General features: G+C 37.2%; 3 protein-coding genes across 9 annotated transcripts in view; 2 read left to right on the top strand and 1 right to left on the bottom strand.

Annotated features, from left to right (window-relative positions):
• The window catches only part of LOC104738733 (S-adenosylmethionine synthase 1-like), a gene marked incomplete in the record, with an annotated part of 2,190 nt that extends 1,922 nt beyond the window's left edge, over positions 1–268 (top strand). The window contains 1 exon segment of the mRNA XM_010458927.2: positions 1–268. Coding sequence (XP_010457229.1) covers positions 1–16 — 16 coding nt within the window.
• LOC104743114 (two-pore potassium channel 4-like) lies at positions 615–1,535 on the bottom strand. Its single transcript, XM_010464230.1, has 2 exons — positions 814–1,535; positions 615–732 (listed from the first exon to the last, which is right to left on the bottom strand). The coding sequence occupies exons 1-2, from the start codon at positions 1,533–1,535 to the stop codon at positions 615–617; spliced, it is 840 nt and encodes a 279-aa protein (XP_010462532.1).
• The window catches only part of LOC104738736 (ABC transporter B family member 11), a 14,939-nt gene continuing 5,588 nt past the window's right edge, over positions 3,299–12,649 (top strand). The window contains exons 1-12 of one of the 7 annotated variants that reach the window (XM_019236097.1): positions 3,687–3,748; positions 3,848–3,861; positions 3,958–4,272; positions 4,363–4,417; positions 4,591–4,766; positions 4,874–5,095; positions 5,183–5,421; positions 5,529–7,209; positions 7,351–7,617; positions 7,704–7,967; positions 8,064–8,363; positions 8,452–8,787. In XM_019236097.1, the coding sequence (XP_019091642.1) occupies positions 3,967–4,272; positions 4,363–4,417; positions 4,591–4,766; positions 4,874–5,095; positions 5,183–5,421; positions 5,529–7,209; positions 7,351–7,617; positions 7,704–7,967; positions 8,064–8,363; positions 8,452–8,787 (3,846 nt within the window). In that variant the 5' untranslated portion in view covers positions 3,687–3,748; positions 3,848–3,861; positions 3,958–3,966. Of the gene's footprint in view, positions 3,534–3,667; positions 3,749–3,847; positions 3,862–3,957; positions 4,273–4,362; positions 4,418–4,590; positions 4,767–4,873; positions 5,096–5,182; positions 5,422–5,528; positions 7,210–7,350; positions 7,618–7,703; positions 7,968–8,063; positions 8,364–8,451; positions 8,788–12,649 lie in introns of those variants that run through there. The other 6 variants (XM_010458935.2, XM_019236098.1, XM_019236096.1 and 3 more) reach the window with 6 other exon arrangements.

Consider the following 12,649-nt stretch of genomic DNA (forward strand, 5'->3'; position numbering starts at 1 on the left):
CAAACCTCAAGCTTAACTTTTACTCTATTTTCATCCGGCAAACCAATTCTCTGCTCTCCTTTTTTCTTTCTCTCTGTTTTGTGTGTTTGGTTTATGTATACTTTGTATTTGAGCTATTTGAATTGGGTGTTCGTTGTTATGTCATGGGTTGCAGTAAGTTTCGTGTGATCGATTCGTATATTGATTATACATAGTTCATATGAGTTGTCATCTTGTGATTGTAATATTATATAAGAAAAGTTAATATGAACTAAGTTTCTTGTGATGTGAGTCATGAACTAAGTAAATTATGTTCAAATAGTTAGCTTTAACCAACTGCCAAAAAAAGTGCACACAGATGTATAGAAAAGAACACCAGTAGCGATTAAACTTGAGGTTTGTTACCCACTAGTTTGACTTCAAAGAGTAAGTAGTAAAGACACCATATGATCAAGTAACCTTTTCTTCTTTATAGGCCAAAACAGAGTATCATCATCATTATCATGATTCTTTTATACATTTGAATATTTGATCCTAAAAAACAAAAACAAAGAACCAATCATTTACATCTATATACTTTCATCAGTTAGTTACTAGGCAAGAGGCAGGACGATGTTGTTATCTTTCACAAACTGTCACAATCCGCTTGATGGCACTTTTTCACGATTCTCGAACTCGTTTAGGATCTGCAGTATGTCATCCTCACTAACCTTCCCACTTTCTCTAAGCTTGGACACGACAAACTCTGATTCACTAATCACAACACCAAAACACAAGTCAGTACTCAAAAATATAAGACTCTAACCTAATGACTGGAGTAAACAGAATCTTCACCTGGTGGGTAATTTCATGACAGCAGTACGATCGATTTTCATCTCAGCCAAGTAAACAAACAAACTAGCCATTGCAATAGCTGAAAGAAGAAGCCAAAACACTGCGAAGACCCTTCCTTCAATCGTCTTAAACGCTTTATCTCCATAACCAACCGTCGTAACCGAGATAACCGACAAGTAAACCGAATCCAACCAATCCAACCGCTCGAGAACGTGAAGGAAGCAAGTTCCAGTCGCGACGCAGAGAAAGACGACGCAGAACGCTAAACACAGTTTCCACTTTAGCCTTATCCTACCATCTTCGGCGATGTGATCTCTAATGGCTCTGTTTCCAGTCTTGATACGATCAAGAATCGCGTTTTCTTGAAGACTGAGAACGTGGTTCACGACGCGGTTGAGCAAGAAATCGAGACACACGACGCCGACTGATACCAAAACGATGGTCAAGATCTTGGTCGTGGGAGTTGACGGGACAATGTCGCCGTAACCGACAGTGCACAAAGTGACGACGGAGAAGTAGAAGGCGTCAACCCAAAGATAAGTCTCGGTTCCAGAGAACTGGTCTCGAAAACAAGAATATGTGAAAACCCCCAAGGTTAAGTAGAAAGAGAGGAGGATCAGCGCTAGTACAAGAATGGTCCATTTCGATTTCGATACAGCGGCTGGTGAGGCTTCGACGGGACGGAGAAGAAGGTTCTCATTGAGGAGTATCTCGCCTTCCATTGATTAAAAGCTCTGTTTCTTCTTCTTCTTGAAAGGAAAAGTTTTTGACGATTGATGAAATTGTTTTTAGTTCATGATCTTTACGTTGCTTTTCTATATATCTTTGGGGGGTTTTTGAATCTATATGCCACGTAGGAAAATAGAAATCGAGATTAGCCACGTGTGTAATTCTCGTTTTCATACAGCTGATTAATAAGGCCCATCAATGGCCCAATATATAAATGTCGAAGTCCAAGTCTAAGTGGAAGGTCCATAGGGCTGACTTGTGTAAAACGATGTCTTTCGTAATTAATGATTTGTGTTAAACATACAGACAGTTAATGCAAATAGAATCTTCCGGTACGAATTGACAGGTAGACACAAAGATCTAAGCCGCGCGGGGAATTGGGAATTAATTAGCGATAAGCTAAGTGGACCCTCATGACTATTCTTATTCTCCCAACGGATATATAATAATAATAATTAAAAAAACATTTAGTTTTCGATTTCAAGATGGTAACTAAAATCTTCTCATCATGACGCAAGCAGTGACGCTTTTTATTGCTTCGACTTGTTTTTCAAGTGTTGGAGATTTACAATTTATAATTCCAATTATGGCACTAATCATCCCCTACTACACAAGTTGCAACGTTTCATATTTGGCTAGAATATGAATTTCTGATGTGTAATAAATGTTTTTGTAGTTGGTGGATCAAAAAATCAATATATATACTTAAGTTATAATTTTACTTCAGTCAACTTGTTCTTGTCGTATAAGGAGTACTTAGCATAGAAATTAACTTTAGTTATGACGTTGGTTCGGTTAGAAACATTTGAACATTATTATCACTTATTTTTAGTTAATAATTGGACCATCATGTGTTCCTTATTACTGAAGACAACATAAAAACGTACGAATGATTATAAATCACGTTCATTATCGTATAATCTAATTTAATGCGTGAACATACATACATACATACATTTATGACAATTGAGTGTATCGAAAAAGCCTTAGTGGCCAAGAAAAATGAATGTTAACTTGTGAATAATAGTACTATGTTTTACTGCAATACTATATAAAAAGTTGACTTTTTTGCTTAGTTGCCAAGGAAGTTAGTCAAACTTCCGGTAAAGTGAAAATTCTCCCCACTCTGTTAAATTTGTTTAAATTATCTTTTACGGATTTGTCTTCATCTACCATTTATTTAATATTGCGCACACTTTATAATAATAATCGGACGAGAAAATTCAAGATGCAAGTGATTCCTTGATAGAGTAATTTTGAAACTACTGTTAAGTTTTTGGTCAGCTAAATTAGCATCGTATTTTTTTTTTTAAAATTAAAGTCTCTTTATCAAATAAGTAAATTATTTTCTTCTTTTTTCACATAAAATTCATTTTTTTAAAATCCAATTTGAATTCTCCTAATCTAGTATATATTATATATATAGATATTAACCATACTCTCTTTATATACTTATATAGAATATTAAAAGTACGATATGTTACCTAATATTGAAATGATCATGTTAACTGTTCGGAAAAAGATAAACCAACCACACAATTCTGTTTGCTTAGTTTATCTAACCTAGGAGAACTTTCTCCTCCGTTTGTCTAAAAGGAAGAAGAAAATATTTGAGAATTTTTTTTTGTAGTAAACACATCAAAAATACATAATTATTATGCTTTTTGACCAACACAATAGTTTATTCCCCCCCCCCCCCCCCCCCCCNTCCCCCCCCCACTCTCCTTGCTTCTCAAGCAATTTTGGCAAAACCCAAAACTAGAGCTGCATATAAAAATGGCAATTTCCTCATATATTTTCTGCAGAATACAAAAATTGGAATCTAAAAAGTTGAATAAACTATTTTTTTTTTTGACAATCAAAACTATTTAGAATTCAACAAGAAAAGATTAAACAAGTTTCAAGACAACAAACACAGCTTCGCTCACGTCTGTCTTATTCCCCCAAAGTATCAAATCTTTTCTCGCTTTTCAGCACACATCATCTTTCAGGTCTGTTCTCTTTCAACTTCTTTCTCTCTTTTTCTTAATCTCTGATTTGTGTTTCTTTTGCGTTTTTTTAATTCGTTCTCTGATTTTACGGGTTAAGCCAAAAAGCATGTGACTTTTTTTTTCCTCCTTAACAGCAGACTCTGTTTCATTGGTGCTAATTTCTGGGAACTCTTTTAGATTGAAACTTAAAAAAGGGCGAATCTTTATTCAACCAAGTGGGTTGCTTTTTTGGATTTACATTAGCAAACTCTATTGGGATTTAATTTTAATGTTTTCTTAAATTCTTCAATTTTTCGTCTTTTTCTGGGTTTTAGGAATTAAGCTGAAAGTTCGTAACTTTACACTTCTTTTGAAATATTTATACCCGTTGATCTCGATCTGGGTATCATCAGATTCCTTAAAAAACTTTTTTGATTCGTGTCAGCGCCGGAGAATGGACCGTGACGGCGCCGGAGAACGGGACTCTGTTTCACACGAACCTTCGACTTCGAAAAGTCCTAAAGAAGGAGAAGAAGAAGAGACTAAGAAAGAAAAAACCGATGAGAAGACCAAGACTGTTCCTTTCTACAAGCTATTCGCGTTTGCAGATTCCTTTGATGTCTTCTTGATGGTCTGCGGCTCCATCGGAGCTATTGGGAACGGTGTTTGCTTACCTCTCATGACATTGTTGTTTGGTGATCTCATTGACTCCTTTGGAAAAAATCAGAATAACAAAGACATTGTTGATGTTGTCTCAAAGGTAACTAATGTTGGTAAACAAAATATATATATATAAAAAAGTTCATATTCTTTTGGATCACATTTTACTAAAAGTTGTTTCTTTTTGTAGGTTTGTCTTAAATTCGTCTACCTTGGACTTGGAACTCTAGGAGCTGCGTTTCTTCGTAAGTCATAGCCTCCGTGTTTCTTCCTTAAGGAAGAAAAGTTTTGTGTGTGTTTTGGTTTCTCCTTTGCAGTTTTACATTAGGATTAGTGAAATAAGGAAAAAAAGTTTTGTGTTTTTGGTTTCTCCTTTGCAGTTTTACTATAAAAGTTTTGGTGCTTTTGTTTATTGTAGAGGTGGCTTGTTGGATGATCACGGGAGAGAGACAAGCTGTGAGGATAAGAAGTGCATATCTGAAAACAATTCTAAGACAAGACATTGGATTTTTCGATGTCGAAACAAACACAGGAGAGGTTGTTGGTAGAATGTCTGGAGATACTGTTCTTATACAAGATGCCATGGGTGAGAAGGTAATACAACTACTAGAGAAACTTGGATATTGTGGTTTCAGGCTTATATATATATGTAATGACTGGATTCATTTAAGAAAGTTTGTTACTTTTTTTTAATATTGCAGGTTGGGAAGTTCATTCAGCTAGTATCTACTTTCGTGGGCGGATTTGTTTTAGCTTTCATTAAAGGATGGTTACTAACATTGGTTATGTTAACTTCAATTCCTCTTCTTGCCATGGCTGGTGCATCCATGGCCCTTATTGTCACTCGAGCTTCTTCTCGGGGACAAGCCGCTTATGCAAAAGCAGCCACTGTTGTTGAACAGACAATCGGTTCTATCCGGACGGTAAAAACTCAACTCTTCCTAAGCTACAAAGAAATCTTTAACTGAGATTTGTTGCTTAATATTTTTTTGTTTTTTTTTGGTTTGAAGGTTGCTTCTTTTACGGGAGAGAAGCAAGCTGTTAACAGCTACAAAAAGTTCATAACATCGGCCTACAAGTCAAGCGTTCAACAAGGTTTCTCAACCGGTTTAGGACTTGGAGTAATGTTCTTTGTGTTTTTCAGCAGCTATGCGTTGGCTATTTGGTTTGGCGGGAAGATGATAATCGAAAAAGGGTATACCGGTGGCTCTGTGATCAACGTGATCATCATTGTTGTTGCGGGTTCAATGTAAGCCGCCTTGACAACCACTTCGATATATATTAGATCATGTATTTTTTACTTATATATGTGAATGTGAGATTCCTAACAGTCATGTTCTGTTTTTTCTTGTTTAGGTCGCTTGGACAAACATCTCCATGTGTAACCGCATTTGCCGCGGGTCAAGCTGCAGCATATAAGATGTTTGAGACGATCAAAAGAAAGCCTTTGATTGATGCTTATGACGTAAATGGAAAGGTTCTTGAAGATATACGAGGAGACATTGAACTTAAAGATGTGCATTTCAGTTACCCGGCGAGGCCTGACGAGGATATATTCAACGGATTCTCTCTGTTTATCCCAAGCGGTGCAACAGCAGCATTAGTGGGAGAAAGTGGAAGTGGCAAATCAACCGTGATTAGTTTGATTGAGAGGTTTTATGATCCGAAAGCCGGCGAAGTACTCATTGATGGAGTTAATCTTAAGGAGTTTCAGTTGAAATGGATCAGAAGCAAAATCGGATTGGTCAGCCAAGAACCGGTTCTGTTTTCATCGAGCATCATGGAGAATATCGCCTACGGGAAAGACAATGCTACGCTTCAAGAGATTAAAGCAGCAACCGAGCTAGCAAATGCGGCAAAGTTTATTGATAAGTTGCCTCAGGGGTTGGATACAATGGTAGGAGAGCACGGGACACAGCTCTCGGGAGGACAGAAACAGAGGATAGCGATTGCGAGAGCTATTCTCAAAGATCCACGGATTTTGCTTCTGGATGAAGCAACAAGCGCCCTCGATGCAGAATCCGAAAGAGTGGTTCAAGAGGCTTTAGATAGAGTTATGGTTAACCGGACTACGGTAATTGTCGCACATAGGTTAAGCACGGTCAGAAATGCGGATATGATTGCGGTAATTCACCGCGGCAGAATGGTGGAAAAGGGTTCGCATTCTGAGTTGTTAAAAGATTCAGAGGGAGCTTACTCGCAGCTCATCAGGTTACAAGAGATAAACAAGGGTCAAGATGCAAAACCATCAGACATATCTTCAGGATCTTCTTTCCGGAATTCGAATTTGAAAAAATCAATAGAGGGATCTGTTATTAGTGGTGGAACCTCTTCTGTTGGAAATAGCAGCCGTCATCGTTCTTTGAATGTTCTTGGTTTATCCGCAGGAGTAGACCTTGGTAGCAGTAGCCAACGAGTTGGCCAAGAGGAAGCTGGAACAGCGAGTAAAGAACCGCTCCCAAAAGTATCACTCACCAGAATAGCAGCTCTAAACAAACCTGAGATCCCGGTTCTCCTTCTAGGAACCGTAGCAGCGGCTATTAATGGCGCAATTTTCCCGCTTTTTGGGATTCTAATTTCAAGAGTCATTGAAGCGTTCTTCAAACCAGCTGACGAGTTAAAGAAAGATTCAAGATTCTGGGCGATCATATTTGTAGCTCTTGGAGTAACTTCGTTGATCGTCTCACCGACTCAAATGTATCTGTTTGCAGTAGCTGGAGGAAAACTGATTCGGAGGATTCGATCTATGTGTTTTGAGAGAGCGGTTCACATGGAAGTTGGCTGGTTCGATGAGCCGCAGAACTCGAGTGGTACGATGGGGGCAAGACTATCAGCTGATGCAGCTTTGATTAGGGCTCTAGTTGGAGATGCATTGTCTCTAGCGGTTCAAAATGTTGCATCTGCTGCGTCTGGATTGATTATTGCGTTCACAGCGTGTTGGGAATTGGCGCTTATAATCTTAGTGATGCTTCCTCTTATTGGTATCAATGGTTACGTTCAAGTCAAGTTCATGAAAGGATTCAGCGCCGACGCAAAGGTATGTTTGTACATCAGTCAGTTCGGTTCCATCTCTTTTTTGGTTGATTTCGGTTTTGTAAAACTACCCTGTTCGAAAGTCCTCTGTTTTTTTCTTGTAGATCAAGAAACTCACTCTGGTTTTGTATAACTTTGCATGCAGTCAAAGTACGAGGAGGCAAGTCAGGTAGCGAATGATGCGGTGGGGAGCATAAGAACAGTTGCGTCTTTCTGCGCGGAGGAGAAAGTGATGCAGATGTATAAGAAGCAATGTGAAGGTCCGATCAAAGACGGAATAAAACAAGGTTTCATAAGCGGATTAGGGTTTGGATTCTCCTTCTTCATTCTGTTTTGTGTCTACGCCACAAGCTTCTACGCGGGGGCTAGATTGGTTGAAGACGGCAAAACAACTTTCAATGATGTTTTCCAGGTAATGTATTTTCCTAATCATTGCTTAAATATGTTTGAAAAATCTTTGTGATCTAGTAATGAAGAAGGATTGATTGGATCTTGCAGGTGTTCTTTGCGTTAACTATGGCAGCGATTGGGGTCTCCCAGTCGAGTTCTTTCGCTCCAGATTCTAGCAAAGCTAAAGTTGCAGCTGCGTCTATCTTTGCAATCATCGATAGGAAATCAAAGATAGACTCGAGCGATGAGTCAGGGACAGTGTTGGAGAATGTTAAGGGAGATATTGAGCTTCGTCACTTAAGTTTCACTTATCCGGCAAGACCAGACATTCAAATCTTTCGCGATCTTTGCTTAACCATTCGTGCAGGAAAGGTAAGCAGATTTTTGGACTAAACCCTAACTATCACTTTGGAATGTATAAGTTTCTGTTTCTGATCAACTTCTGTCTCTTTTGTGTTTTTCTTTCAGACGGTTGCTTTGGTAGGAGAAAGCGGGTCGGGGAAATCTACGGTGATCTCGCTCTTGCAAAGATTTTACGATCCGGATTCCGGTCATATAACCCTAGACGGAGTTGAGCTGAAGAAGCTGCAATTGAAGTGGTTGAGACAACAAATGGGACTTGTGGGACAAGAACCTGTCTTGTTCAACGACACGATTAGAGCCAACATTGCTTATGGCAAAGGAAGCGAAGACGCTGCAACCGAGTCTGAAATCATAGCCGCTGCAGAACTCGCCAATGCACACAAATTTATCTCTAGCATACAACAGGTAAGGGGAAAAAAACAGAATCTATATATATATAAGAACTCCGTTTTTTTCGAAATTTACTTATAACGCAAGCTGTACAATTGTTTAGGGTTACGACACTGTGGTGGGAGAGAGAGGGATTCAGTTATCAGGAGGACAGAAGCAGCGCGTGGCTATAGCACGCGCCATCGTGAAGGAGCCGAAGATATTGCTTTTGGACGAAGCAACGAGCGCTCTTGACGCGGAATCAGAGCGAGTGGTTCAAGATGCGCTAGACCGAGTGATGGTGAACCGAACCACGGTCGTGGTGGCTCACCGGTTATCGACAATTAAAAACGCTGACGTCATCGCCGTCGTTAAGAACGGTGTGATCGCTGAGAAAGGTACTCACGAGACGTTGATCAAAATCGACGGTGGGGTTTATGCTTCGCTAGTTCAGCTTCACATGACTTCTTCTAATTGAGATATATTATTTTTTTTTGGTTTATGAGAGCTAAAAATTTCAGAGTGTTGGCTTTAGTCGAAATTAGGCTATATGTTAATGTACTAAAGGTTTTGTATTTATTTTTGTTTTGTTTTCCGTAACATGTAGTATTTTTTCTGTTGTTGTTGTTGTTGTATACTACTAGTTTATGAAGCTGTCACTATTTATTTTTATTTTCTTTCTCTTTCTAAATTTTGTATTTATAAATGAATGGATTTCGACTTTGACGAGATTAGTCTCTTTTCCTCAATTTTATAATATTACTTTACCTTATTCTTGAACATATATTTCTTTGCAGTACTAATATTAATATTATGTTTTATAATTAAAATTGTTTAGTGTAATAATATAATAATAGAAAATGTTAATAAATACAACAAATAAAATGTGTATTGTATTTAATTAATACAAATATTAACATAATTTATACATAGTAAGATAAATATTAATAAGTAGAAAATGTGTGTTGTATTTAATTACATAATTTAATTTATATATAATAATGTAGTTGATAAATTTGACTGTCAAAATTAAAATTAAATACTAAACTATAGACCATCTCCAATGGGGGGTTTAACTCAAGTGTCCAACAAATAAGTATCTAAAAAATAAATCAATAGAGAAAAAACAATGTAACCGGGTTTAATTTTGGAGCTTTTATTAGATCCCCTCGAGTGACGTTACGTGTCAATTTATTGTTGGTTAGGATATGTGTATGACAAAAAAAAAAAAAAAAAAAAAAAANTTTTGGCTTTTCCGATTTGATCAGGCGAATTCCGGCGCAGAGAAGTTGAAGCTCTACTCTTACTGGAGAAGCTCGTGTGCTCATCGCGTCCGTATCTCCCTCGCTTTGAAAGGTCTCGTCTATGATTTTACTATCGCTTTCTAGTCAATTTTATTTGATTCTGAAATTTGGATTTTGTTTGATTGTTTTTTTAGGGCTTGATTGGTTTTGATTCGGAGGATTTTTCGAGGTGAACTTAGATTAATAAACACTTCACCATATTCCTGAAATCAACGTTTGTGATGATGTTCTCTGATGAAAAGTTCCGATTTTTGATTCGAATCCAGAAATTTTCTTCCGCAAGAACTGAGCATTTATGGAAGAGTTTGTTGTGTCATTGCTTCACCTAGTCAAGGTACTTGCGTTTCTCTGTATCTGTGATAATATAATGGTCTCATAAACTCTGCACAATGTAGTCTAATTGGGAGCTTTTACTCTTGGAATCAAAGTGTTAGGTCGATCATCATCTGTTTCTATGTATATATAATACTCTAACTTCAGCCCCAGCACGTTCAGTTAGAAGGAGTGATGTCCCTTGGGAGGAAGTCTTTGATTGCTATTTTTAAGAATCCTCTGAGATCAAATCTCAACAGCTTGATTGTTCATTGATGTCCCTTGCTGATGCTATATGTACAACATTTTGATTGTCTCGGACTCTATCAGCTTTGTGTTATATATCATCTAAACATGTATTGACCTTTAATTTATTCATGTTTTCTGTGTTGTACAACGAAAAAAGCCGACATCTTCACTTCTAAGACTTCTCGACATTCACTCCAAGATTCTAGAGAGAAACAAGAAAGAGGTCTTTACATTTTTATCTCTGGTTGAATGTTAATCTATGATTCTTCGGTTCTGGATCTTTATTCGTTTGAGTTTACACCGGTTTGATTATATGCTTGATGAAGAAACAAATTCACTTCTGCAGATTGGATGTGGATGTGTATGTTAAAGGGCGAATCTTTTAGCAATGAAGCATTTCTGGTCTGTGCTAAAATACATATATATATATATATATATGCAGATTGGAAACTAACTCTTCTCACTTGCTGAAAAGTTCTGATAGAAATGTTTTGTGACAGGGATTTGAAGTTGCAAGGGACTACAAATTATCAGCTGAAGTTGCAAGGGACTACAAATTTTGCCTTGTGTGTTAAGCATTCTCACTTTTATGTTTACACAAGTTTTTTAAAATTTGAATTTTTGGATCCTCCTATTTTCGACCCCTCCCATTGGACTATGTCAAAACTAATAAACTTTCTCCAGTTTCTAACTTTTAACTTTGCATTTTTTCAGTTATAAATATTGTTGGATCCCAAAATATGGATCCAACCATTGGAGATGCTCTCTACCACACAGAAAAAAGAATATCAATTATTATCCATCGTTTATTATAAACCGCACACATAGCATCTTGATTTTGTAGGCAGATGGTTCACAAGTTCTTTTTTTTTTTTTTGGAGTATGAACTGTTTTAAACACAAACGTGTTGGATGGAGACATATTGGAACCATGTGCGTACTAAACGTCTTTATAGCCGTCTCTCTATCCGCACAAATACCACTCTCCTCCATCAATCACAGCCACTCTCCTTGCTTCTCAAGCAATTTATCTTGGCTTCTCACCGCACCTCTCAGGTCTGTTCTCTTTCAACTTCTTTCTCTTTTTTAATCTCTGATTTGGGTTTTGCGGATTGAGCCCAAAGCATGTGACTTTCTTCTTTTTCCCCTTACTTAGCAGACTCTGTTTCATTGCTACTACTAATTTCTGCGAACTCTTTAGATTGCAATTATAAAAAAGGACGAATCTTTATCCCCAAGTTGGTTATTTCTTTTGGATTTACATTAGCAAACTCTAAGATTTCTCTATTAGTAGGATTCAGTTAAAATGTTTCCTTACATTCTTCAAATTTTTCGTTTGGGGTTTAGAAGGAAAAAAAATTGTTAAAGAAGAATAATAAAGTTCGTAAATTTATAGATCTTTTTGATTATATATATACCCGTTGATCTCGATCTAGGTATCATCAGATTTCTCAAAAACTATTTGATTCGTGTCAGCGCCGGCAAATGGACTCTGTTTCACGTGAACCTTCAACTTCGAAAAGTCCTAAAGGAGAAAAAGAAGAAGAGACTACTAAGAAAGTAAAAAACGATGAGAAGACCAAGACAGTTCCTTTCTACAAGCTATTTGCGTTTGCAGATTCGTTTGATGTCTTCTTGATGATCTGTGGCTCACTCGGAGCTATTGGGAATGGTGTTTCTTTACCTCTCATTACACTGTTGTTTGGTGATCTCATTGATTCCTTTGGACAGAATCAGAATAAAAAATACATTGTCGATGTTGTCTCAAAGGTTAGTAATGGTCATGTTTGACTTTATTTTATACTATTCTTTGGATCACATTTTACTGATTATGTTTCTTTTTATAGGTTTGTCTTAAATTCGTCTACCTTGCACTTGGAACACTAGGAGCTGCGTTTCTTCGTAAGTTCTCCTTTGCTTTGCAGTTTTACATAAGGATTAGTGAATTAGGGAGGTGATTATTTGGTGTTTTTTGTTATTGTAGAGGAAGAAAAGTTTTGTGTTTTTGGTTTCTCCTTTGCATATTACATAAGGATTAGTGAATTAGGGAGGTGATTATTTGGTGTTTTTTGTTATTGTAGAGGTGGCTTGTTGGATGATAACTGGAGAGAGACAAGCGGCGAGGATAAGAAGTACATATCTGAAAACAATTTTAAGACAAGACATTGGATTTTTCGATGTGGAAACAAACACAGGAGAGGTTATTGGTAGAATGTCTGGAGATACTGTTCTTATACAAGATGCCATGGGTGAGAAGGTGATTAATATACAACTACTAGAGAAACTTGGATATTGTGGTTTCAGGCTGTAATGAGTATATTCATTTAAAAGTGTGTTACTGTTCTTGAATCTTGCAGGTTGGGAAGTTTATTCAGCTGATCTCTACTTTCGTGGGCGGATTTGTTTTAGCTTTCCTCAAAGGATGGTTACTAACATTGATTATGTTAACTTCAATTCC

Source organism: Camelina sativa, chromosome 14 (genome assembly GCF_000633955.1).
Source record: "Camelina sativa cultivar DH55 chromosome 14, Cs, whole genome shotgun sequence".
Lineage (NCBI taxonomy): Eukaryota > Viridiplantae > Streptophyta > Magnoliopsida > Brassicales > Brassicaceae > Camelina > Camelina sativa.